The sequence below is a fragment of the Dermacentor silvarum genome, chromosome 4, assembly GCF_013339745.2.
Source record: "Dermacentor silvarum isolate Dsil-2018 chromosome 4, BIME_Dsil_1.4, whole genome shotgun sequence".
NCBI lineage: Eukaryota > Metazoa > Arthropoda > Arachnida > Ixodida > Ixodidae > Dermacentor > Dermacentor silvarum.
In genome coordinates, this window is record NC_051157.2 from 101505136 (window position 1) to 101533008 (window position 27873).

At 47.0% G+C, this 27873-nt stretch overlaps 1 protein-coding gene across 1 annotated transcript; it reads left to right on the forward strand.

Moving 5' to 3' along the window:
• The first annotated feature begins 12455 nt into the window (after positions 1 to 12455).
• On the forward strand, positions 12456 to 26640 carry LOC119448797 (hsp70-binding protein 1). The gene is made up of 3 exons (XM_037712012.2): positions 12456 to 12728; positions 21702 to 21985; positions 26311 to 26640. Exons 1-3 carry the CDS (start codon positions 12456 to 12458, stop codon positions 26627 to 26629), a joined length of 876 nt encoding a protein of 291 aa, XP_037567940.1. The 3' UTR covers positions 26630 to 26640.
• The last annotated feature ends 1233 nt before the right edge of the window (positions 26641 to 27873 follow it).

Consider the following 27873-nt stretch of genomic DNA (forward strand, 5'->3'; position numbering starts at 1 on the left):
GCGCCATGTCGAAAGTCTCTTTTCGCAGCTGCCGTCGCCGGCGGCGGAGGCGGCGCGCTCCCGGCCTGAAAGCTTCAACGGGGACTTTCGAGGGGCGCCACCATCGACTTGTTTTCGCAAGCAAAAAGTAAAGAAAAAAAAAAGCGTTTTAGGAGACGAGACCGCGGAGGAGAGAGTAGATGGCGGTACTTTTTCTATATAGGGACTGTAGTCCGAACGGGAGGACCGACAGTACGCTAGCTGAATATAATCTGAAGCATGACTTCCGGTTTCTTTATTCTAAGTTGAGTAAAGAAAAAAAAATGGCGTAGCTTGCACTGGAGGCGCAATGCTAAAGAGACAGCGGAGCTGATGGGCACCTAGCTAGTCCTGGATTTTGGGCTCGGCTAAGCACTACCAAGTCATCCCCAGCATTTTCCGGAATTTATCGCGATGCGCGGCCTCTTCTTCGGGAGTACGAACTATCTTTGTGCGTCCCATGGCTTCTACTGATCGAGCACCGCCGCGCACACGCTTACATAGCTGTTGCCTCAAGGTCAGCTCATGCGCAGATCTAATTGTTGTCACGGCGCATGCGCAGATCTCGGCGCGGTGGCCAGTGGCGTAGCCAGAAATTTTGTTCGGGGGGGGGGGGGGTGGCTCACGTTGCAACGCGTCCTCCTCCTTATAGAATTTGTCGAGGGATCAAATGAATGAATAATAACTGCATTGGCATTGCCAATGCCATTGTATATTAGATGCTGCAATGGAATTCTTGAGCGCTACGCACTGCCAAGACAAGTAAAATAGGTATTTTTTCATAAAAGATTATATCCGTGTGTCCCAGAAATTGCGGCAGAAATAGTAACCACGGTGTAAGAAGATAGGTGTTCCGACGGCGCGCCCGCGCTGGGGCGAGAGAGCGGCCACTTCGTGTGACCGGAAGTGAGCGCCGCCGCTAGGGGCAGCATGTGTTCAGGAGGCCTTGGAGAAGCGGCACAACAGTGGATAATTTACGACCTCCGTCAGCATTTAAACACCCATACCCAAAGATATGCAATTTTTCGTTATATAGACGCCAAATCCTGAGCAGGTAGAAGGTTTCATGCCACTTACAGTCAAAATACCGTCATTTCGAACACGAGAGAGACGCGTCGTCTGCTCGAGCAGACGGCGCGCTGCGCTTACCGCTGCTCGTCGCGTCGGAGTCAATCGGAATGTCGGCAGAAATATAAACGGACGTTCCTCCAACCAAGTAGATTCGTTTTAAGCAGGCGGACAACATATATTCATGGAAATAAAGCACTTCTGCCACGCGTGCCCATAAAAGCGACAGCAAAGAGAGCAAAAAAGTGGCCCCTAGACCAGGTGCTGGGGACCACTTCGCCACTGCCATTTAATTTTATCTCCTCTAGAGCCGCGATCACCGGTTCCAACAGATTAACAAAGGAAATAACTGCATCATGTTTTTCCACCCAGCGCGTTTCACATAATCCCAAAAGTCGCGGCCCGGTGGACTCAGGACACATCCAAATTAAGATTCCTCGTAAAACGTGTGAGTGGTTAGGAGATTTGCGGAAAAAAGTGCGGTGTTGTCTTCAGCGTTCCAAAACAGTTTCGGATGTCTGTGATGGAGCACGCCGCATAGAGAACTAGGTTGACAGAGTGGCTGGTGCAATGTGCGTATAGTGCGGCTGGATATTTCTGGCGAACGGCAGCTTGCACTCCATTCGTTTTACCAGCCATCGAGCTGGCACCATCATAACCTTGGCCACGAAGGTGATGCATGTTTATTCCAAGGTCTAGCAGAAATTGCATAATGGTGTCGGCGAGGGCCCTGCCATTTTGGTCCTGAATTGGTACAACACCTAAACACTTCTTCGATGTCTTTGGCTTCCTTGTCAGAGGTACCTTGCACAAACAGAAAGCCGTTCGATTCCAGCAATATTCGTCGTTTCGTCAGCAAGTATGGAGAAGCATGCCTGCAGCGTTTACTTTTGCAATTACGCTTTCTTTGATAATTTCACCACAAATTTATATAATTTGGTTTTGTACATCTCGGGTTTACATACGAGGCATTACTGGGGCAACTTTCCAAATGGTTCTTCAGATCTATGTCTGCTCGCATGCGAAGAAGCGCTCTGAAAATACAAGTATTTTCAGCAGGGGCTTCGCTTAAATTCATAGGATCATTGCCCCTATGGCCACGAACAGCCGGACCTGTCGCCCGCAAAGAAGAGCTGTCTCAATAATAGGCCGTTAACTTTCTTCTGTTTTCTCTTATTTTACTTTGCCTACCCTGGTTCAGCTGATTGATCACATTGGACGTTTCCTGGAAATGTTTGAAGAAAATTATCAGCTGCCAGCTGACAGTCACGGCGATATTTATTATTTAGTATTTTCGTGCGTGTGGAAGATTTCGAACGCGTGCTTCCATTTCTGGAACGGCTTGGACGCGAGGGCTCGAGTGGGTGCATGTTGGCCCTAGTTAATAAGAACATTAAAAAAATTAAATTGAAACTTTAAATTGAAAATCTTAAGCATGCCCTTGGAAATGTCAGTGCACCTATCGCGTCAAGAATTCATGATAACTTTATACCCACAAAGTTTCGGAATTGAAATCAATGCGCTCCGCAGATTCTCCCCGCACACGGCTTCGCATAACATCGATTCGTCAGGGCGTGGGATCAGCCGGCTTTTCCTCTCTTTTTCCAGAGTTGTGTTCTAGAGTTGCTAAACTCTGGAATACAACTCTGCAAAAGTTGTCTTCCTCTGGAAAAAGTCTTCCAGAGTTGGTAAAGTGTGGAATACACCAGAGTTTACCAACCGGTGCCTATATTCTGTGGACCCAAAGATGCAATTACAATTTCTACCGGGTTTTAACCGACGAGAGGAAACATTACTGTGCCGCCTGCGAATAGGGGTTTCTTTTACGAACTCCTATTCATTCCTAATTGGAATGGCGGACAGTGCCAACTGCAGCACATGTGGTGTTGAGGAAACCACCAGACATCTCTTATGTGACTGCCCCAGATACGAAGAAGAGAGGATTGCCCTTCGGACTGCTTTGGGGCACTTAGACGACAGGCCTTTTACGGAGGAGAAAATCTCGGGCCCGTAGCCTCGTGCGTCTGCTATGTACAGGGCTACAAATCACTGTTGCGTTTTTTGAAGTGCACTGGCCTGTATGACCGCTTGTGACGAAACTCAGCAATGAACGCTTGACTGTGTAAATGTAGATGTAGATGTAGATGTAGAGCCTTGGAGTTACTGGCACATACCCACTCTGGGGGATTGGCCAAGAACCGGGTAGTTTGAAATAACAATCAGAAGGGAGATGTATAAAACAAAACAAACATAAATGTGGGAATGTATACGCATCTGAGAATGAATAATTAGAATATATCAAATGAATTGAATAAAATAAAGGAGTAAATGATGAATAAAAAAAAAGAAGTAGACAGCAAGTCATCAAATTTGTAAAAATATTTCGGTACCCTAAGCCGTGATTCTGTCATCTAAATCTTTCTGACCCTGTAATGTAATTCTGGATGGCATCTACAACCTTCCCGTCGCTGTGCCCAAGGGTAGAGGCCCCCAATGATAGTAAATTTTGAACATTTAATTCTAATCTAAGAAGGCGGAACGGTGTTTCTAAGGTTCTTTTTCGCAATTCAGAATATCTTTGACAGGCAATGAGAAAGTGATCTAATGTTTCATGTTGTCCACAATAGGGACAGTTAGGTGAGGGAACCAGACCAGCTGTGTGTAGGTAAAAATTTAAAAATGGAATTCTGCAGCGTAGTCTAGTGATTGCGACTTCAAGTGATCGCGTTTGACAGAGTTTGCTATTCCAATAATGCGACAAGTGCTGAAAATCTGACGAGTTTGTTAAAGAAGGGGCGTGAAATTCACGCAGCATCATTTTTATCCGAAATCTAGCCCCTATGATGAAAGCTGAAATCGGTAGGATATGAATTACCGGGCCATTCAGGGACGCTTTCGCCAACGAATCTGCCATTTCGTTTAGAAATAGGCCCTTATGCCCTGGTACCCACACCAATCTAATCAAAGCTAAGTGAGGGGGCACTAACGATCTGAAAGCTCGCAAAACTGGGGAATTATCGGACGCTGTGAGGGAGGAGCACAGATATAAATAATCCGTCACGATTACTGTGGAACATGTTGATGTATTGAGTTTACGGAGGGCTAGAACGACAGCTAAAAATTCCGCTAGAAAGATCGGTACGAAGTCTGGGATGCGAAGAGAGAACGACCAATCAAGAATAGGAGAAAATATTCCAATTCCACACTTTTCTTCATTTTGGGAAGCGTCAGTGGCAATAACTGTCTCGTTCGGAACGTGCAAAAAGTAATCATTTAATATTGAGCTTAGCGTGCGGTAAGATAATGCCTTTGCATTTTTAGGGAAAATATCATCATACTGAGTTTTAATGGAATTGGTGTTGTAAACAACAGGACTCACCTCACGAATTTGTATGTTTATTTGATCTAGGAGAGTTTGAATAAAAATAATTTGTGGTGTGTGGAATCGCGGCCAGTACAAGCCGAAAAACAAGTCCGGCTGGGAGATGAAAACTGTTTGTGAACGCCTTATAGGGGATTCATATAGTCTTAAATATGACTGCACAGCTAATAATCGAAACCTCGTAACAAGAGATGGCATCCTAGCTTCCAGATGCAAAATTTCATTTGCTACAAATTTAGGAAGCCCTAAACATTGTCGCAAGGCCTGCCTCTCCAGAAGAACAAGGGGGCGGAGTTTATATGCAGGAGCTCCAGAGTACAGTACGCATCCAAATTCCAATACCGGTCGAACATACATGCGGTATATTGTTAAAAGCGTTGCTCTCCGCATTCCTGATCGACTATTGCTCAGCCTACGCAGCAAGCCAACCGCACGAATACCTTTTGTTGCAATATAGTCAATGTGTGCCTTCCATGACAGTGAACCGTCATATATCACCCCAAGATACTTGACGGTCTCTACTTGTGGGATAATATTTAGATGATAAGAGAGTGAAATATATATGGGGTCCGTTAATGGAAACGTTAGCACTGAGCATTTGTTAACGTTGAGACAGAGATGCATCGCATCAAGCCATCTTTCTATAGCAGACAAGTATGTCTGTAATACTTGATAAAGTTTTTGGATGTCATTTGCCGATGAAAAAAACGCTATGTCATCAGCGTACACATAAGTATGTACATCATCATGACATGGGATGGAACTCATTAGAATATTAAATAAGACTGGAGAAAGTACTGCCCCTTGTGGAACGCCTCTTGACTGCGCGTACCTAGCCGAAGAAATGCCGCTTTGGAAGCAATAAAATTCTCTGTTCCTTAAAAATTCTGAAATCCATACTTGAAGGTATTTTGGAAGGTTAATCTTTTGAAGCTGATTGATCAATATCACATGTTCAACACTGTCATATGCTTTTGAGATATCTAGAGTGACTAATGCCGCATACTGTCTTTGGCGCCTTGCCAACTGAATACGGCTTTCAAGGTCAATATGGGCCTGCCATATAGAGCACTGTGATCTGAAACCAATTTGTTTCGGACTTAGAATCGATCGCTCATTAAGAAAATTTACGATACGAATATTGATAACTCTTTCAATCAATTTTACGAAATTTGAAGTTAACGCGATTGGCCTTATATTGTCTAATATATAGCCGTCACTGGGATTTTTAAGCAACGGAATGACCTTGGCAATTTTCCATTCCAATGGAACCCATGCCCTTCTGACGGAATAATTGATTATGTCTAGTAAACATTCTTGTGATTCTTTATATAAAATTTTTAACATGGTCGAAGTGATTCCATCGGGGCCCGGAGCCGCTGATGGAAAGCTTTGTAAGACATCTGATAATTCAGTCTTCGAAATTTCCGTGAAATCTTCCTCAGATGGGGATAGCAATGGAGCTAAAGGTTGTTGGGCAGAAAAGCGACTTTCTAGCCCTTTAGCGATTACCTCCAACGAATTCTTTATTTCTTCTGGAGACAAAACTGCGGATTCTGCATTTATTGGTCGCGGAATCATTTTCTTGGCGCGTAGAAACCTAAACAGCGCCCGTTTATTGTTTGATTTAGAAAGAAATGCAAAATGCTGGGTGTCGTACTCATCTTTAGCCTTCAACACTGTCCGTCTAAAAGTACCTGCATAGAATTTGTAATCCAGCCAGTTTTGAGGGCATTGATTATGTAATAGTTTTTTCCAAGCTGCCTTCCTTCGCCTGTAGTCACGCGAACAGTCATCATTCCACCAAGGGGAAGAATTCGTTTTAACTGATTGTATAACAAATTGAGATTTTTCCCGCGAATCTTTTAAAACAGAACAAATGCTCAGTGCTTTCGATTTGTGATTAACATCAGTCAGAGAAGCCAATGCGGATCGCAAGGAATTTTGAAATTTACTGTAGTTTATGAAAGTACGCGCTTTAGAAAGGCAGGAGGTAACTGGACGTAAAATATAAAAAATGATCGGTATGTGGTCGCTATTTGTGGCATGATCAACAGTCGACCAGGCGGCCAGGGAAATGCTTGAGCTTGCAAAAGTCAAGTCTAAGGCAGAAGCAGCCTGACTTCTGACGAAAGTAGGTCGTCCGGAATTTGCGCACGTAAGATTATTGTCCTGGGACCAGTTCCATAAGCGATTGCCACTCTGATCTGTTTTGAATCCCCATGTAATATGGTGGGAGTTAAAGTCCCCAGCTAGTAAAACATCTTTTCCGCAAGTAGTAATGATAGTATCCAAAGGGCGCGTGTCCTGAACACCTGAGGGAAAATATGCATTGGCTATAAAAAATGGCCGACAGGATGGAAGGCTTATGTCTAACACTAGTATTTCGCACTCGGAGGACAGTAGCTTTAGAGCTATCTTCGCCTTATGGCAAATTTTGGAAGATATCAGTGTCAATAAACCACCTCCTCTCGAAGATCGATCTAATCGGAATGAACGATAATTTTTTAAATGAAAATTTCTATCTGGTGTAAGCCAAGTTTCTTGCAACAAGATAATATCAGGATTTAACTGAACGGTAAGACAATCTAAATCTGTATAAGCAGCAAATATCGAACGACAGTTCCACTATGTGGAACCAACTGTGTAAATGTGCAGGGGGTGAACTTTTCTCTTCCTTCTCCTCTTTCAATCCCTTTTCCCCCTTCCCCAGTGTAGGGTAGCCTACTGGGCTCAGCCTGGTTAACCTCCCTGTCTTTCCCTTATGACTTTTATCGCTCCCTATTCTCTCTTTCTTTTTTTTTCACCTCGAACAGTTACCTCGAACATACTCTTGACAGTCCAATATTATGACTTCACTCAGAAAAATAGAATATGACGAAAACTGAGTACATTTGTGGCCCATCAGAAGAAGAGGAAGAAACAGTATGCAAACCACTACTGGGTACGAGCCACTTTTCAAGGCGAGCAAGCAAGCAAGCAAGCAAGCAAGCAAGCAAGCAAGCAAGCAAGCAAGCAAGCAAGCAAGCAAGCAAGCAAGCAAGCAAACCACTAAGGCACCGCTACAGTCCTCAGTACTTAACGCCACACCTCGAATGCATAGCAACGACGTAGAAGCGCGTTCTACATTTATAGATCAGTCGACGGGCACTACTCCAACAATTCTACCAGGCGAGGGTGAGTCCTCCCCTTCGGACTCCCTTACTGTCACAGATATGGAACTTGACGCTCGAGCTCCCAAACGCATGGGTTCTCCAATTTCTAAGATTATGAAACCAAAACCAAAAAAGAGTCAACCATCGCCTATGATTAAAGAAAGCTTTCTTAAGGCGGCAGTTGCCGCTGCTGTGCGATCAACACCAATGGACAGTTGAAAGTATTGCAGTGGAACTGTCGCTCTATCTTCTCAGCTTTAACAGATTTGTTTTACCTATCTCATCAGCTTAATCCAGATGTTATACTTCTTCCAGAGACTTGGCTGTCACCAGAGAAATTTGCATTTGAAAGGTTTTCGTTAGTTTTGATTAGATCGTAACCCGCGAGGCGGAGGACTATTGATACTTGTTTAAAATAAAATTTGTCATAAGACAAACATTTCTTTTAAATTCATGGACTCCAACTGCGAAATTTTGGCAATAGACTTATGTCTCCCAGGGTATCAACCATTTTCAATTATTAATACCTATTTCCCCACCGGTGTGCAAAGTACGCGTCAACTTGATAGGGCTGTAGCTGCTTGTAGAAAAGTGTTGTAGCGGGTGACAGAGTGACGGAGACGGCCCAAGAGCAAATGCAGGTGACACCCTCATCACTGGTGCAACGAACGCGGCTTTGCCCGCGTGGGTTCGAATCCCATCCTCGTCGCCACTGTTTTAGCGGGTGACAGAATGACGGAGACGGCCCAAGAGCAAATGCACGATGACGTTTATTTCAGTGAATGAACTATATATATAGGCGACTTGCCTATGACGTAACACAAAAGAACCAATCATGTTTGACACGTGTTAGCCGAGCACTTCATATCAAAAAGAAATTTTGCTCGCAGGAGATTTTAATTCGCATCACGTGTCGTGGGGTCTAAAAACAGATTTGTGTGGTAAGCGACTATGGGAATGGGCTACTGATAGTAACCTTTCATGTCAGAACACAGGACATGTGACATTTGTTAGAGGCCACTTTCAGTCAGTGTTAGACTTAACATTTTGTAGTGCTGGCCTTAATGTTTCTTCGTGGTTAACGGTTGACTCAGCAACCAACAGTGATCATCTTCCTGTGTCATTTGAAATCATGTGTCCAATAACGTCTTTAGAATGCCAGGCGTGCACATTTGTCAACCACAATAAATTTAAGACTGTCTTACTTGCATCCGTTTCGAAACTCGCCAATGCCAATAACAATTAAGGAAATCGCTTTAACGATTTGTTCGGTTCTTGAGGGTTCCCGGAGGCAAGCTGAATTTGTCATCCCTTCTGATAAACGCACCGCTTGTCGTTGGTGGAATGATGAGTTTACGCGTGAAAATAGAAAAAGAAAAGCCACCTGGAAAGCACTTCTCCATAATCAATGCCCAACAAATTGGAAAAATTAACAGTTTCACGCTGGTGTACTTAAGCGTACTGTTAACCGAGCCAAAGATGAATATGATATTAGGCATTACGATTATCTATCAAAATAAAATAAAAATAAAAACAAGCGAGCTCTGTTCGGATTTCTTCGTGCTAGAAAGGTGCTAGCCAACGCCGTTATCATTAGACTCCATCGTTTTGACCCCGCAAGAAATGAGCTCCTGTCTAGAAGCGATTGTCAAAGGTTTAGAAAATTGATTTACAGCCCGGATTCCAGCTATTCATTATGCTTTAGACTCTTCGGATGGCTTCACCTCAATTTCATTATCTGAGCTCAATCAGAATGCAGCATGCTTGCCAAATACAGCACCTGGCCCTGCCGGAATCACAAATGCAATGATAAAAATATTGTTAAAGTAATCTCCGAACATTCTTTTAGACTTGGTAAATTGTTCGATTAAAATGCTTGGATTCCTTTGCAGTGGAAGCTTGCCAAAGTAATAATGATACTTAAGAAACAAGGGGGAGGGTATACATTGGAGAACATCAGGCCTGTTGCGCTTACGTCAAATGCAGTAAAATTAATTGAGAGGCTTATTCACATTCGTATCTTGAAATTTGTAAACGATAATTCATTTCTTAGTCCATGTAAGATTGGGTTCAGAGCCGGCTGCTACATCTGGCATGCCCACGTCGACATAGAAAGCCGGATACAACTTGCTCGACGTCATAAGCAATACGGGGCCTTAGTGACGCTTGATATCGCTAAAGCATATGATACCGTGAAACACACTGTTTTGATAAATCGGCTAACATCCTGTGGTGTTCCTGGGTATATAGTAGCGTGGATTCATTCATTTTTAAGTGAAAGAGAATTATACTGCTACAAAAGCGGCTTTTCGTCTTCTAGGTGCAAACAAACCAGAGGAGTACCACAAGGTTCAGTCCTTTCCCCGGCGCTTTTTAATATTCTCATGAGCGCAATTCCCCATCATGAAGAAGTCGCAACTTATGTTTATGCAGATGATATTGCGTTTTTAGCATCTGCAAACGACATTCACACGTTATATCAACGACTGCAAACTTGCCTTTGTGCCTTGGAGAGCTGGTTAGATGTTAACCAGTTTTTACTCAATGCCAGCACGTTTTTCCGATACTTGACCCAATGCACATCTCACTCTCTTACCACCTTCAAGACATACCACAGGTAGAGTCTGTTAAGTACCATGAAATAATTTATAACGCCTCTCTCAACTGGCGGCCACACATAGATCATGTGACTGAACAAGGTACCCGTGCAATTGTCATTTTGCGTAGGCTGAGCAATCGTCGAATAGGATTGAGAAGAGATACACTTCTAATGATATATCGTATGTACGTTCGCCCTGTATTATAATTTGGTTGCACACTCTTCTCTGGAGCTCCAGCTTACACTTCCCGCCCTTTGATCCTCTTAGAAAGATAAACATTACGTTTGTGCTTAGGGCTTCCTAAATTTGTTGCAAATTCTGTTCTTTATCTCAAATCCCGTGTTCCTCCTCTTTCGTGCATGCAGGTTCCATCTTTTGACAGTACAGACGATCTTGAGAATTTATGAATCACCGGTGCGACGTTCTCAAACAATATTAATTTCCCAACCTGATTGGTTTTTTCGTGTAAACCGGCCACATTCAGATACCCCGCAAATTACATTCACGCAACATTTACTTGACCCTTTGGACGTGCGCATCTGTGATGTACTTCCGATTCCCGACAGATCTGTTACCACTGATATTCAATTCGATGACACCTTTCCTAATAATTCAAAATTACTTCCACATAGCATTCTAAATGGTCTATTACAAGATCATCTTCAGAGGCTACAAACAAACATGGTTATTGCGATAGATGCTTCACAATGTGAGGAAAAAAACAGGTGTTGGTATATTTTCTCTCTTTCTTCTTTCTTTCTGGGGTTTTACGTGCCAAAACCAGTTCTGATTATGAGGCACGTGATTTCTCCTATTCTCGACTGGACATTTTCTCTTCGGCTGCCAGATTTTATACCCATATTTTTAGCTGAATTCATGGCGGTGGTGCTGGCTCTACGCAAATTAGACCCATCAGTTGTGTCTGTCGTGATAGTCACTGATTCGTTATCATTGTGCTCATCCCTCACTGCTTCTTGTGACTCTCGCGTATTGAGAACGTTTGATTCATTGGTACCTGGTTACTTGAGAAGTTTGCGTTTAATTTAATTTGCCTGGCCATAAAGGACTTATTATAAATGAAATAGCAGATTAACTAGCCAAGGCATTGTAACCGGACCAATTTTTCCATATTGTCCTTTGACTGCTTATGTCACTGCTGCTAGATTTGGCAGGAGTGTAATTATGCAGGCAGTGTCAGGCTCTGCTCTAACTAATTCTGTAGATTACAGACATCTTCTATACCCTTGGCACATAGATTTTTGCCAAAGCCGGAAAATTGAAGTGGCCATCTCGAGGCTGCTCTGCCGTATCCCTACGTTAAAATTTTACTCACACAGGTCTGGTCTGGTCCCCTCACCATTACGCTCATTCTGTGGCGAAGCGGAGACAATAGACCATTTCTTGTTCTCTTGTAGGCGTTTTTCTGCAATAAGGAAAAGACTATTGGAAATGCTGCTTCACAATATTAGCCTAGATTTAGCGGAGGCTGTAATCCTATCATTTGGAGCCTCTATTATTGGGTTCAGCCACAGAAATGCTTGCTTGGCAATCCAAAGTTATCTCATTGAATCAAATCGATTACCATGCTAAACTTATTGCCACCCTTCCCAGGATAGTTTTCTTTTATTCATTTATTTCTTTTTTACCTATTATTAATTAGTTTTCGTTCTCCACACAAAATCTTCCTTTCTAAGCTCCAGTGTTCTAATCGTTAATTCCCTCGTTTTTATACACCGAATATAACCACCCGATTCATGGCTAATCCCCCACTGTGGGTATGCGCCACAACGACTCAGGTCGTCAACAACAACAACAACAACAACAACAACAACAACAACAACAACAACAACAACAACAACAACAACAACAACAACAACAACAACAACAACAACAACAACAACAACAACAACAACAACAACAACAACAACAACAACAACAACAACAACAACAACAACAACGACAACAACAACAACAACTGAAAGAAACGGTAGTGCGTGGAGTTAGAGGTTAGAGCAATCTAATATTCTTTGAAGTTCAGAACACAAGCAATAGTTTCGTTAAGAAATGTTGCCTTTGTAAATCAGAAGTAGTAAGCATGTGTCATGCGGCGTGAGAAGACCAGAATGAGGACGAAGGCGAAGACAAGGAAGAAGAAGAACACTTCTCCGTTCCAGGCGCATCCTAGACTCGACAGCTTCGACGACGGGATCTCCGATGTCTACTCGCGCAGCCATGGCCGAGGACGTTGCCCAGCCGGAGCCCGCGGAAAGAGCCGCTGACCCGCAGAGGCTGGAGGCAAGCCGCATCCAGTGGCTCACCCGGGCGATGCAGGAGCTGCTGGTGAACCCGTATGACGAGATGCGGCGCAGCCTGCGGAATATCCGCGAGTGCCTGCGTGAGTCGCACAACATCGGTCGCGTGCTCGTCGCCTGCATCGCCAACGTGCAGCAGTTCATCGACGTGGTCGACTACGCCAAGGACTTCGAGAAGATGGGCGGCTTCCAGGTATGCTGACCTTTACCGACGGGCTCTTAATGCGGGGTTCGAAAGCAGTTGGATGACTTCCCATGCTTCCAAAAATAGGGACAACTGCTCGGGTGGTGTTGGTGCCATGATTAAACAGCACCAGACATAAACGCATAGAGAACAAGCAAACAAGTTGTTTTTTGTCCTTGTGTTCGTCTTTGGCGCTGTTTCATCATGTTCCCGTACTAAGGTCGTTTTTCTTCTCCGCTACAATGAAATCATCGAGGTAAACTTGGACACCTGGCAGATCATTGAAGAGCAAGTCCGTTCGTCTTTGAAAGATGGCTGGCACTGAACTTACTCCAAAGGGAGGTCTGTTGAAGCAGAATATGCCCTTGTGTCTGTTGAGCACACACAATTCTTTAGCCTTGTCATTCAAAGGTAGTTGATTGTAGGCTTGTGTCAAATCGAGAGTGGTGAATAATTCGCCGCCGTTTTGCCGTGCGAAAATTTCTACCCTTGGAAGGGGATATGGTTCAGTAACTGTAGCTGTGTTCACAGTTAGACGGAAATCTCCACAAACTCGGATGGGTCCATCCGGTTTCACAACAGGCACGACAGGTGTGGCTTATACTTGGAGTCGTTACTGGTGATAAGACACCAGTCAAACACCATTCGATCCAACGCTTCTGGAACCTTGTCCACCAAGGCATAAGGTAGGGAACGAGCTTTACAGAAACGAGGTGTAGCCTGTTCTTCGAGTTGGAATTTCACTGGGGGGCCGGTGAATTTTCCAAGTCCTGAGGTAAATACATCCACGATATCATCAAATAAAGTCTGTAGTGCTTTATCCGGTTGCGCTTAAATCATGTATACCAGGTTGGGCTTCAGCATCGCTACTCGAGTTTGGTGGAAGGCATTTATAATGTCTCTTCCACAAAGTGCCGGGCCGGGGATGTCTACGACCACTAAAGACCCGGCTAAGGTCCGGCTACCGTCTGTCATCACACGACGCAGTCATGCGTACTTTACCCGCCACGGGGAGCTCTCCCAAAAAGCATGATAATTGAGCAGTCGTGCTCGTTAACGGTGGCCAATTCTGTCGATGCTGCCGAAACACTACTACGGAGACGACGCTAACTGGCGATCCGGTATCCACGAGCATGCGAAGTGATACCCCATTCCAGGCAGTTTCCTGCGGATTCATCATGTATCTGTTACTGTCTTGATGTGCCACGAGGGTGTAAAGTGTTTCTTGGCCGGGCGATCGGCCATCGGTATCCGCCAACGTGGCGGTGTAGGTACCGCGAGGCTTACCTCATGTTTCAGAACGGCACACCCGGGCGATATGTCCGCGCCGACCACACTTCCGACATAGGTTTGGTGATGAAAACATGCTTCTTCTGCATGTGTGTCACTTCCGCATCTCTGGCACTGTTGGAGATGCTACTGAGGTCTTCCTTCTCGAGACGGCATTCTCGTATAGTGGACAACCCCCTGTTCCGAGGTGTGCATGTTTCTGGCGTTTTCGCTTGCGTTCTGAGCTGAAATGGCAAATTCTTCCAACTCTGACGAAGTCAGGTCACGTCACGTCTTCTGAGTAAATGACGCCGAACATCTTCATCTGCCACTCCGCAGACTATTCGACCACGGAGCATGTCGCAGCAGAGAGATCCCAAAGTTGCGGCCAGCCGCCGAATCTCTGCGACGAAGTATAGCACTGTCTCGCCGGGTTGCTGCGCCCGCATAAAAATGCGGAACTCGCGGCTATCCTATTGATTTTCGGCCATAGTAGTCTGTAAATATCCGATCGTTTCTTGATAGGTAAGGGCATTGACTTGTCTTGGGAGACATCATCCCAGAATGACCCGTACTGCCGCATTGGACAACGAATATATCAAGATGGCGCGTCTCTTCGTCTCGTCTGTTATCTCTTGCACTTTCAAGTACGCATCGAATCGAATCTTGAAGGCCGTCCATGTATTCTAGATGCCGTCGAACACGGGTGGTTTTCCGAGGCTCATTCTTCCCTGTGTTGTGAACCCGATGAGTTCGGCTTTTTCCTCGTCTCCGCTGAGATCTCGCGTCTGGTGCACAAAATAACTACACGGTGAACGTAGAAAAATGGAACGTTTATTGCTCGTTCCAAAGGGGTATATATAGGAGGTCCATGACGTACACGACACGTGCCTAGAGTCTCGCATGAAGCCCCGACGCTGACGCTAGGTTGCCGGCCGAAGACACATCAAGGAACAACTGGGCAAGTGGAGTTGGTGCCATGATTAAGGAGCGCCTGACACAAACGCACAGAGAACAGGCAACAAGACAGTGCGCTGCCTTGTTTTTTGTCGTTGTGTTCGTCTTTGGCGCTGTTTCATCATGTTCCCGTACTAAGAAATATAGACCCATTAGGTTGCGTTCAGTATTGTGTAAAATAGTCACAAAAGTAATTTTCAATACAATCAATGCAACACTTGACCTCAATCAACCGCGAGGACAGGCTGACTCGAGAAAGAGATATTCTACAATGAATAACATCCATGCCATCCATCAGGTAACTCAGAAATCTGCGGAGTACAACCAACCTCTCTATGAATTTCATAGATTACGCAAACGTATATGATTCAGTAGAGTTACCAGCAGTCATGGAAGCATTGTGTAATCAAGGAGTACCGGAAAAATAAATGAATATCTTATCAAATATATATAAAGATTCCGCAGCTACCTTATGCATAAGAAAAGCGGGAAAATACCGATCAAGAAAGGGATCAGGCAAGGAGACAGAATATCTTCAATGCTATATTCACTACGTGTTTAGAAAAGATATTCAATCCATTAAGAGGGAATTAAGGATCAGGAATGAGGATCGATCGCCAAATATTTCAGCAATCTGCAGTTTCCAGATGGCATTGTCCTGTTCAGCAACGCTGCGGATGAATTAAAATAAGTAATTGAGGACCTTAGCCATGAAAATGCAAGAGTAGGGTTGAAGATCCAGAAAACAAAGGTCATGTTCAAAGCGTAGAGTGAACCAAATTTATGATTGGCAGTCAACCTCTAGAATCTGTGCATGTCAATTGCACACAGAGGACCCTGATCGGGAGAACGAAATTTACAAAATAAAAATAGGTTAGAGCGCATACGGTAGGCATTACCAAAACGTGACCGGTAGCTTGTACTGCTATTCTTGAGTAAAAAAAGTGCACAATCATTGCACTGTACCGGTAATAATATATGGGGCAGGGACTTGGAGGCTCGAAAGAAGCTTCATAAGAAGCTAAGGACCGTGCAGCTGAGCGATGTAACGAGAAATGTTAGGCGTTAGGTTAAGAAACAGGAATACAGCGGGGGGGGGGGGGGGGGGGGATTAGAGAAGGAAGGAAATAGTGGAGAAGTAAAGGCAGGGAGGTTAACCAGTTCAGCATAACCAGTTTGCTACCCTACACATGGGAGCGGAATGAGGGGGAATGAAAGATGGGGAGGAGAAGAGAGAGAGCACATAGCACAGCACACACATCGTCAGTCACAGTCCGTCACTCTTGCGTGGTACGTGACATCACTGTCACATCCGCTTGTCCAAGCCCGTTTCCTTATAAAAACCTAAGTAGTCCCTTCGTCGCCTTCAGCTGCGATGTCTTCTGTCGACGACACGTGAGAATCGTTTCAATTGACATTGGTGTATTGTCAAGGTGCGCTGGAACGGACGCCAGGGACTGTCTCGGAACATTATATTCAGGACAGTCGCATAGAATGTGTTCTAGCGTCTCCTCGCAAGGGCAGGCATTGCAAAAAGCGTTGTCGGCCATTCCAATGAGAAATGAATAAGATTTCGTGAATGCCACCCCTAGCCATAAGCGATAAAGCATAGTGGTCTCTCTTTAGCGGCGACCACTTGGCATACAGAGATGCATGAAAGAGGGCAGGTGGTATTGACGATTGCTCCGGTAGCCTCCAAGTCCCTGCCCCTTATGTTAGTACTGGTACAGTGCAATGATTGTGCACTATTTTACTCAAGAATAGCGGTACAAGCTGCCGGTCACGTTTTGGTAATGAAAACGGTAGCAGCCTATATTCCAGTTGACAGTAAGGGGGGGAAATGGAGCTTGGCAGGCCATGAGAATGCGGAGGGCAGATAACCGGTGGGCCATTAGAGTTTCAGAATGTGCGCAGTCGAGGACGGCATAAAATTAGGTGGGGTGATGAAATTAGTAAATTTGCAGGCATAACTTGGAATCAGCAAGCGCAAAACAGGGGTAATTGGAGATCGCTGGGAGAAGCATTCGTCCTGCAGTGGAGAAAAAAAAAATTGGCTGATGATGATGATGGCTCACTAAGCCACTGTTTACGCTAAGACTAGTCAGTAGAGTAAATTTGGAGTGAAATCTAAGACGTCAACACGAATCTTGACTTTCTCTTTAATGGCAGTGTCACGATAGTAAAAAGAAAGTATGTAGATCTAATGCTTATCGTGGAATACATGTGAAGCAAAGCTATCGTGAAGTGGTTAATAAAATGCTATAAAGTTGCCCATTTCATTCCTGCGTCCTTGATGTAAAGGAAACTGACGTCTGTGTGTGCTCTCGCGAAACTGGGCTGCGCAATGTGACACATGTGGCGCTGATCTCAAAGAGCGAGTTGCTGTTTGCAGGATCGAAGCATGCGCGCGATTGTGGCTTGATGGTTAGAGCATCAACCACAATCAACCGCAGCCGTGGCCTAGTGGTAGAACGCCCGCCTCGGCTGCGGGAGGCTGTGGGTTCGATTCCCACCGCCGCCGGGCACCCACTGGTTCAAAAGGGTACAAGCGTACCCCGGCCTGGCGTTCGGCTTCCTTCAGGGGTGATACGCTTGGGAAAGGAGCCTGCGCCCTGAATTCCCGTCGAAACCAACGTGAGCACGGAAATTGGGGTTGGATCCCACCATCACGTACGTAATGCAATCTCCTTTTGATGCGAAAGCATCAAATGGCCCCTTGAGCAAGAAAGCCGGTGCATGTAGTCTGTGGCAGCGAAACAGCTGCGACGCCACGTCGCGAGCTGCGCCTCGACGGAGCAGAGCGGGCGAAACGGGACACCGGCTGCCTCAATAGCATGCCAGGTGTTGCGTGAAGGGAGAGGGCATCGCCGCGACGCCACGTCACCAGCGCGCCTCGAAGGAGCAGATTCGGCACCGCAGGCTGCTGCTGCTTGCTGGCTCGGGCAGCACGTCCCGCTATGGAGTCTGAAGAATCTACATCGCTGGCGGCCGCAACCTCGGCAGTGGCAGGCAGTGAAGTGAAATCCACCATCGTCGTCATCTCTCCCAATACACGGCGGGCAGAACGAGCAACGGCGCAATGCGCTGGGAGAGACCCGCCGTGGTGGCTCAGTGGCTATGGTGTTGGGCTGCTGAGCTCGAGGTCGCGGGATCGAATCCCGCGGCCACGGCGGCCGCATTTCGATGGGGGCGAAATGCGAAAAACACCCGTGTACTTAGATTTGGGTGCACGTTAAAGAACCCCAGGGGGTCCAAATTTCCGGAGTCCCCCACTAATACGTGTCTCATAATCAGATCGTGGTTTTGGCACGTAAAACCACATAATTTTTTTTTGCGCTAGGAGAGAGCCCGAAGCCATTCGAAAGCGTGAGGTGGAAGCTCATGCCAAACAGAGCGTCTCAAGCGGCAAGAAGACGAAGCCCTTTGACAACGCGTTCAATTGGACATAAATGCTTTCGCATTCACAACTCATAAAGAAGTGCGTAAGGTGTCCTCGGCATGCAGCCACGGTCAGCAAAGCCCTGGAAGGCTCACAAAGAAAACTTCGCTTTAATATGACAGGTAATGTAATGAAATGAGGGTCTAGGGTGCATGTGATTGCGAATACACATTGGCAGCCGCATGAGCGAGGCACAGCAAGACGTCAAATTGCAATGGTTGCCTACACATAAAGCATGAGCTGTCAGTGTCCCCGGGGTAAAGCGAAAGTGCAACATTTGGTAGGGCGGAAGGAAGTATCTGTGAGGCGGCCACCCAAAAGGGAGGCTCGAAGTGTCGGAGACACGCATGAGTGTCGGTTACAGGACAGATGATTTACGTGCTGTAGTGTGAAGGCGCAGTTTTTGGCGGCAAGCAGTGCTACTGGGTGTGGAATACGGGGAGAGCCGTTGATGGGCGGTCTGCCCATTGTCACCGTGGAGTGACAGTGAAGAACACACGTAGCAAAACGGTGAATGCACGAAACGAACTCTTTATTGAGCGAACCTGTACCCACAAAAGCAAGTGACACTCAAAGCACAACGATAGCGGCGAGCACAGTCCGCGATCTTCGAAACCGTTGGTCTACGGGTCAAACGCGTCGGCTTTTGTACATGACTCGTTGAACGTTCCAGCGTAATCGCTGGTGCCCGCGTGCCTTCCAGAGAGTACTGCACAGTTCGTTTGGCGCATACAATCTGATTACGGAAATATCGCTTAGAACATACACAGCAAATAGAATGAACGATAACATTCGAGTAAGTTCAAAATTTTCCAGGCGCGTTTTGAGCTGAGCGATAAATTTAATTTGCTAGCGGGAGAAATGCAGTTGCTGGAAAAATGATAAGTAAACGTGTCACTAGAAGGGCGCCGATGATTAACCGGCGTCGGTAAGGTGTGTCACTCAAGTGAGTTGGCTCTGCATTATTACGACCAGCCCGTGGTGGAAGACAAAATTACATAGAGGCGAGGATGGACGCTGTCCGTCTCGTGGTGGTCATAGTAATTGATCGGCGTGTCGGTGTGGGAGAATGGTGACGTCGTGATACGTGGTGGAGAGAAAGGGAGGAGAGGGAACGGCGCAATTAGCGAGCATCGGCGAATGCAGCGCAGACTGGCGACAAAGTAGAAACCACACAGCGCGAAATGTTCATAGGGAATCAGAAAAAAAAGAGATCCTGCTTCTCAAAAACATCGGTCGCCTGTGGAAGTTATGTGATCTCATAGTTCGAAAGCGTACGCAGCTGCACGTACATGATAAGGCTGCTTGTTGGCATTGGATCACCTTATGAGACGACAAAGCTTTTCTTGCTTTCGCTTAGGAATATTTAATAGTATTGGCAAAATTAGTTTAATATATCGTTGCTAGAATTATGACATGAAAGAAACGGTTGTGTTTTAGAAGCATGGCCCTACTGAAATCCCACTCAATAATGATGACAGGGGATATGCCAAAGTACCAAGAAAATTCCAGCTTAGGTGTGCTGTTCTGTCGCAGCGAGAGTATTCATTCCTGGCAAAAGAAAGTTCCTTGTCCTCACCAGAACCCGTCGGCCTTAGCGGTATACATTTGGCATCAATGCTTAAAAAGAAACTTTGTCGGAATGGCGACACGTCAGGTTAAGCTTAAACGAGAATTTCTCTTCGGACGACAGGTATACACCAGAAATGCAAGCAAAGAACGTGAATTACACATACAGATGCCCTTTTTGACCATGTTATTAACAGCCGTCTATAGATGTAGCGTACTATAGAAGAGGCGGAGAAAGCGACAAAGGTAGGCACAGCATCAGCAACAATTTTGCTTCTTTTTGCCCTTATTTTGAGCGCTCACCTTCTGGTGTGTGGTTGTTAAAAATGTCGCAGTTTCGCCCGAAAGGCGAAGCATCAATTGCGATAGCAAATTAGTAGAGAACTATTCGGACTAGGGATAGTAGTTTTATCGGCTGCATAAACTTGGACACATTCGCTTACTAACTGAATTAACAAGCGTGGTGTCAGCGCGCACAAAGAAACATGAATAGATCACACTCAATAACCGCAGACAATGACAAAACGCTGGCAGCAAACGCAGCCGCCGCAGCGAGCGAAGGTTCGTGTCGTCTATCGCTTCAACGGAAACTTAGCGGCGAATGTACAGCGCATAAAAAGGTCAGAGCCGTGTGGAGATCGCTGTTTAGAGACGGGGCGGGCGACCGCCACAGCCGGGCAAAGTACAAGCGCTGTTGTTGGCAGAGTAGAAGCTCCCCCCCCCCTGCCTTCCGCGCTGCCTTCCCGCTTTCTTGCTTTCGCGTGGGAGATTGAGTGGCCAGTTCCCCTTGCGCCTGGTTGCAAGATACGCATTTGGTGCCTCAGCACAGCGTCGTCCCCCCTCCCTTCCTTTCATACCCCCACGGCCTTTCGCGCGACGAAGGTCGCGTTTGCTTTCCGCCGTGTGTTCGCTCTCCGTGATAGCGCGCGTCCCCCACGCGCTTTCACGCGCGCATACGGCGCGCGACGACGATGTTATCGCCCTTGGACTTTATACGGAACCTCACGGCGACGCCGACAGCAGAAATGGTTGAGCTGGTTGAGCGGCGCAAGAGCAGCTCCAATTTCGGCACCATGCACAACAAGCTCTTCGCGGCAAAATGTCTTCGCCTCGATTTTGACGAGAACGATCTGAACTGTCCGCCCGGCGTCGGCGTCGACGGCGAGCTGCGGCTTCTAATGCTCTCTGCAAAGCAGTCTGCTGAGCCCGATGATGCCTGGTTGTAGCCGCGCATGTAGCTCTACGATTCGCTTCTTCAGCAGCGGTTCGTACGTTGCGAGGAGACGCCATAACGTGTGCCGAAGAGGTACCCAGAATACGTAGCGCACATCTAACATCGGAATAACGTTGATTGCGTGCCTCGTCTGAATCGCATCGCGTCTGAATCGCATCTCGTCGCACACGGCAGTGGCAGGCACGTTAACTAGATGGCGCCACCATACTAGCGGAGGCTCGGGTCGCCCGCGCCAGCGCGTTAGTAGCAAGCGCTCGCGTGGCTCAGTGGTGAAGTATCCGACTCCCACGCAGCGCACCTGGGTTCGATCCCGGTGGGGAGTGGGTGCTTTTTTTCGCATTTCCGGCGATAGCGGCTATCATCGCGACCAGAAACGGCTATTGGAATGAGCCCATAACAGCTTACGCTGTAATACGCTGTAAAATAACACCAGCGGTAGACTTCTTTAATTGCGAGAGCGGTCTTTTCCGACAGGGTGTACATAGGCTTGCCGGCCATGCTTTTGCTGCACCAGGTGCTCCCCGAGCTTCTGGACTACCCCAGCTCGCTCGTTCGCGTGGGGACGTGCGCGCTGATCGCCGAGCTGGTGCAGAACAACCCGCACTGTCAGCGAGCGGCACTGCGGAGTGCGAGCCGCCTGCTACGCCTGCTGAACACCGAGACGGACGACGAGGTGCGCTGCAAGTCCCTGTACGCCCTGTCCTGCATGGTGCGACAGAACAAGGATGCCTACGCGAATTTCGAGAAGCTGGGAGGGCCAGTCGTGTTGCGAAGGGTCCTCTTCGAGACCACCAACAGGTGAGCCAACAACCAAGATGCACATGGGATGGAAACACCTCCTGTTTATGTTTTACTGCATCTGAACGTATTTAGCCTCCGTGTATTTGAGTGGTCGATGAAACATTCTGGTGATTGACAAGATGAAATGCAGATTAGGCACAAAATATTGAGCTCTGCTAAAAGGAACCTACGCGAGACTCCGTTTAAAACGTGCGCCATCATGAGAAAAACTTATTTCATCTGATGGCTTGTATATCTTGCTGTAGTCTCTGCCGCAAGTTCATAGTTTATCTGCCTCCATTGCGATTCGAATATTTGCAAGTACACTGGTCCGTCAGCATCCTTTACACTCTAAAGAAAGTTTACATCTTTTGGGTCGTATCTCGTCCCCATAAAATAATCATCTGCCTTGCTTGCGTTTCCTTTCTTGAAAACTCAGCGCTCGCTACTTTCCTGCCGAGAATGCTGTGTGACGCTGATAACGCGCAAGCCTTTCGTGACTATAGAAAGTAGCGGGCTCGCAGCGTTAAAGAAAGCAAATGCGGACACGACAGATGACGATTATTGTTTGGGGACAAGATCCGACCCTAAGGGTGTAAACTTTCTTTAGAGTGTATTTGTAACGATCAAACGTCACGGCATTGTTGTGAGCAGATAGCTAGTGAAGTAGTCATATCCAAATTGCCTTATTGACCACTCGAGGCGCGTTCGTATTGTCGCCGCCACCACCCCCATCGCGTTGTTACGGGTGAGACGGCGCGTGCGCATTCAGTGTGCCTTGTGTGGTGGAGTTCACGGGACCTGCTGTGCTGGGGGCCACATGCTGGAGGTCACGTGACAGGCTCAGTTTCAGAGACGCGGTAAAATGAAATGTTAAAGGGAGCGGCATCACGGAAAGTTCACTTTGCGACAAGCGCGCACTTTCGTCGCGGCCGGCGCTCTTCATCCGGCCAGTATTTTGACCGGACTGCTTACGTTCGTCGAGTGAAGTCTGTTCAACTGTGCCTTAGGGCGAGTGACAACGCGCGTGTTTAGTTAGTAAGCGAATGTTTACAGCAATTTATATTACCCATAAGTGACGCTAGCGCGCTCTTCGTCTGATATTACATTGGCATTGAACTGTCGCTTTTACAATAGGACGCAGCGACTATGCTTCTTGAAGGAAGTCACTCTAAGCGTCACGTCGTTGTCAGCCTGGCTTACCGACTACGTACGCATGTCCATCCATTGCCTGGAACTCTTTAAAAGCGATGGTTTCTTTGCTTCTTTCTTCGACTTTTCCACTGCTGCTGCTGTAGCTGTCTTGCACGCCGCGTCGAGGGGTGGTTCAGAGCGTGTGCCGTGCTCCTTCCACATGGCAGGAGCACGGCAAAGAGGAAAGGGTACGCGAGAAACTGGCTTAATATTTTCCATCGCGCCCCCACAATGGCATCTGGAGCTCCCTGAGCGTCGCTACAACGCCATCCTAACAGCTGCGATTATCCGTAACCCCCCGCAAAAGCACTGCACAAACTGCAGCGCTTACCTTTGTGCTAAAGTGCTATCGTCCAGAGGGGGAGGCACATATACTGGTAGAGAGGAGGTAGGGAGAGGAGACAGAGAATGAGTAGGATCAGCGCAGTCACGAAACGAGTCAATAACAACCTTTCCACTCTTAGCTCGCACCTCGGGTACATTGGGGGAGAGCGGGAGAGGAAAAGGCGACTTAAAAAGGCAAGAGAACTGTATACACTACTAGACATGACAGCCGGTATATAGTGTCGCCTAGATGCTCCGGTGCTTTTTCAGAAATCGCAGAAACGTACCATACTGTAACCTATATTTATCCAGTTTGTGCCACACGTACGTCAAATCAGTACCTTACGCGGTAGCTTTGCGGCTATACCGTTGCTCGAGGTCGGGGGTTCAATCCCGACCATGGCAGCCGCATTTATACGCAGGCGAATTACAAAAATGCTCGTGTACTTAGATTTAGGTGCACGTTACAGAACCCCAGGGCGTGGAAATTAGCCTACGGAGTCCGCCACTACGGCGTGCCTCATAATCAAATTATGGTGTCAGCCCGTACAGCCCCATAACTGAATTACAGTTTAACGCTTCCGCCACGATCCGATGTGCCGTGTGAGGCAATTGAGAATGCTAAATTTCTGGGTGGTCATGAACAATGACGCACAACAACGCCTCAAGCAAACATGTCTCGTGGTGTGTTTTGTGTACTACGCAGAACAGCAGTGGTGCATGCTGGGTAACGTTTAACATCAACTCATCAGTCTTGTATTTGACTTAACGTTGACAAAATTAAACAATCGCTGTCAGCATCACCGGTAATTATCGTCACTCAGAGCAAACAGCCCAGAAAGCTTCGCGAGCGCTTACATCGATTCCCACAGTGCGTAGGATCTTTGTTGTCTTGTAGCTTTACCCCATTCTTGTCATAATGCTTTTTGCGTTTGATTTATCAAATTACCTCTATCGATAATTTATCTCTTGCGGAGTCTCTAGGAGTTTGGGTCACAAAATAGCTTCGGTAGCACTTACATCTGACCCCAGCATTTATTTCCTCCATGCCTCCCGCATTTTTGTTATTTCTCTTTGCGCAGCCAAATTGGTTAATTCCTGCTTTCTTGAATCTTGTCTATCATGCTCGCAGCATTGGCCGTCCCTCGAATGTAGTCCTTGCAAGCGTGCAAACTATGATGACCAGTTTACACATGACGTCTGATTTGTAGAGAGAGAGAGAGAGAGAGTAAAACTTTATTGGGAAAAGGCAAAAAAAAAAAGAATGAAAATGTGGGTGGAGCCCCTAGTCCAGGACCCCACTGGCTTGAGCGTAACGATTCATTTCGGCGATCTCATAAGAGCTTCTTGGAACTTTTGCAGATAGAACTATGGCGCAATGCGAACTCCCAAATGCTTTGTAGCACAAAGGGGTAAAAGTAAGACAGTATTTTGACACTCAATATACATGCGATTCTTGTATATAGAAATATTTTATTGCGATAGCAATTATATGGACTCTTCAACCGGGTTTCTGCCGTCGCCGTCGTCGCCGCCGTCGCGTCGCTGTGAGGTTCCGTATGAAGTCCAAGGGCGATAAAATCGTCGCCGCGCGCTGCATGTGCGAGTGAAAGCGCGCGGGTGACACTCGCTATCACGGAGAGCGAACGCACGGCGGAAAGCAAACGCAACCGTCGCGCGAAAGGCCGTGGGGCTATGGGAGGGAGGGAGGCGGGGGGACGCTGTGCTGCGGCACGAAATGCGTATCTTGCAACCGAGCGCAAGGGGAACTGACCACTCAATCTCCCACGCGAAAGGAGGAAAGCGGGAAGGCAGCGTAGGAGGGAGGGGGGGAGCTTCTACTCTGCAAACAACTGCGTACTTTGCCCGACTGCGGCAGTCGCCCGCACCGTCTCTTAAACGCGATCTCCACACGGCTCTGACCTTTGTATGCGCTGTGCATTCGCCGCTCAGTTTCCGTTGAAGCGATAGACCGCACGAACATTCGCCCGCTGCGGCGGCTGCGCTTGCTGCCAGCGTTTTGACAGTCGTTGTCTGCGGTCATTGAGTGTGATCTATTCATGTTTGTTTGTGCGCGCTGACACCACGCTTGTTAATTCAGTTAGTAAGCGAATGTGTCCAAGTTTATGCAGCCGATAAAACTGCTATCCTTACTCCGATTAGCTCTCTACTAATTTGCTATCGCAATTGATGCTTCGCCTTTCGGGCGAGACTGCGACATCTTTTTGGTTGCGTTGAAAAATATGTTAAGCCTGTTTCGTTGTATTTCTGTGTCGAAGCCTGCAATGTATGAGATCAAACAGCTCTCTTTGCCTCTTTCGCCCGCTGTCGTGGTTGGTCGCGCTTGGCAACGAAAACGTTAAGTTGTTCGTATCGTTCGTTTGTTTTTTTGCTTGCTTGTTCGTTCGTACGCTTACTCGCGCGCTCGTTCGTTCGGTTAGTCACTCACAATGTTTTTGTTGGAGGCGGCACTAGCATTCGGCGATCCGTACAAGCTCTACATTGAATATTTGCAAGACAAATATGTATCAGTAATAAATAAATTGAATCTTTAAGGTGCTGTCTTAATCAAGAGTTTCAGAACGAGGAAAGCCTCAGCCAATGTTTCTGCATCGGGCCTGTCGTCATGAGGGCCCTGACTATAGGGCGAATTATTTTGTGGGAAGTTTGGCTGCGGGCAGGCACGCAGGCAGGCCGAGGCTTCCCTTTCTCACCCACCACTCGCCAGGTCAGGTCAGGTAATTCATTCATTCATTGGAAGCAAACCTCGTGATTTTTCTCAGAGCATCTTCACGACTTGAGCGCCCAAACTATCTCCACTGCAGGCGTCTCAAGACCAAGGCGAGCTTCCTGGTGGCCGCGTTGTGCAGCCAGGAGGACGGCTTCCGGGCAGCGCTGGCCGGATCGGAGTTTGCTCGCGACGCCGTCGAGCATGCTTCCGCGCGTCGACTGGCGACTGCCGGCAGTTTCTGCTCAGCGCCCTCCTCTCGCTGGCCACGCACAGCGTCCAGCCGCTGCTGGGCGAACTGCCCAAAGTCAGGGAAGCGCTCGTTGCCACGCTTGCCGGCTTCATCCGCGAACACGGCGACGCGGCGCAGTTCCAGGAGGAAGTGCAGTATTCTACCGAGATACTTGACCTCCTGAAAGACCGTGGCCAGCTGCCGAGAATTATTGCGTTAGGCTCCTCATAACGATTTCGTCCCGCTACGCTAAACGTTGATCGATCGGATGAGTACGATGCGTGCGTTACGGCGTTATAGTGATGAGCGAAGCTTTTATAAATGACGCTTCTGTGGATTTACTGCTTTTTTGTTTCTTTGCTTACAAAAAAATTGCATTATTGGGTCCCTGTGCATTCAGCTGGTGTACTTATGCTACGGTGCTTGGAAATATCGGGAATTTATTTGGGCAAAAGCCAGACATGTCGCTTGATAAGGCAGGCAATTAAGAATACCATTACGTTTACGATCAACGTTTTGGTCATTTCAGCGAGAAACAGAGTGGTATAGGTCTTTTCAATGTAAGCTGCGGCCTTTATCAGGAGCAAGTTGCAATGTGTGCCGTAGTCTCTATTCCTGGGCGTTACGTTCACGTTATGATATTATGCGTACTTATCTGCCAGTACAGTATGCCGTGCCTGTCTTCATCGTACGCGCACATTTACCATGTGCTTCGTACTGCCACAGCCGGAATTTACAATCTTACATAATCCTGAAGTGTCGGTGGAATAAACATTTACGATTCAACTATGTGTTTGTCTTTCGCGATATTGTCATTTAAGTAGCACGTGGCCTCTTGTTACACGCGTGTCGCATGTTACCTCTCTGCACTCGCCTGAAAATCGTGGCTGGCTAATTCTGGAGCGGTCATTTCCGCATACGAAAAATTATCCTGCTACAGGTCAGAGTTGGTTGCCCGGATTGTAAGGAAGACAACTGATATTCCTTCACAATTGGTTGCGGCTTCTTCTCATTCTCATCGCGAACAAGTCATGGGCAGTTTAACAACAACGTCGTCCAATGATTGAGACCGGACGGGTATGAAGAATGAACACGAAATTTCTTGGCCCGCACAGAATTCCTGTACATACTATCCTCAGCTCCTATAAAATATGCTCAAAGGAACCTAACTTTGATTCAGAGATCCAACCAAGCACCCATTACGTATATGGCAACTATCAGTCTACTGGAACCCCAGGAAAGACGAAGCGACCTCAAATTACCCTTCTCTTGCTTCGGCTGACTCTATATTACGCCTAGAAATTTGGTAGACTCAACGTAACCCCGAATGCGTTTCCCTTTGCTTCGTCTCACTCGTCTCGCCACCGGGCGAGCAGCCTCACCCGATGGTGAGGCGTAGCAGTCGCGTCAATCATGGCCATCTGCTAA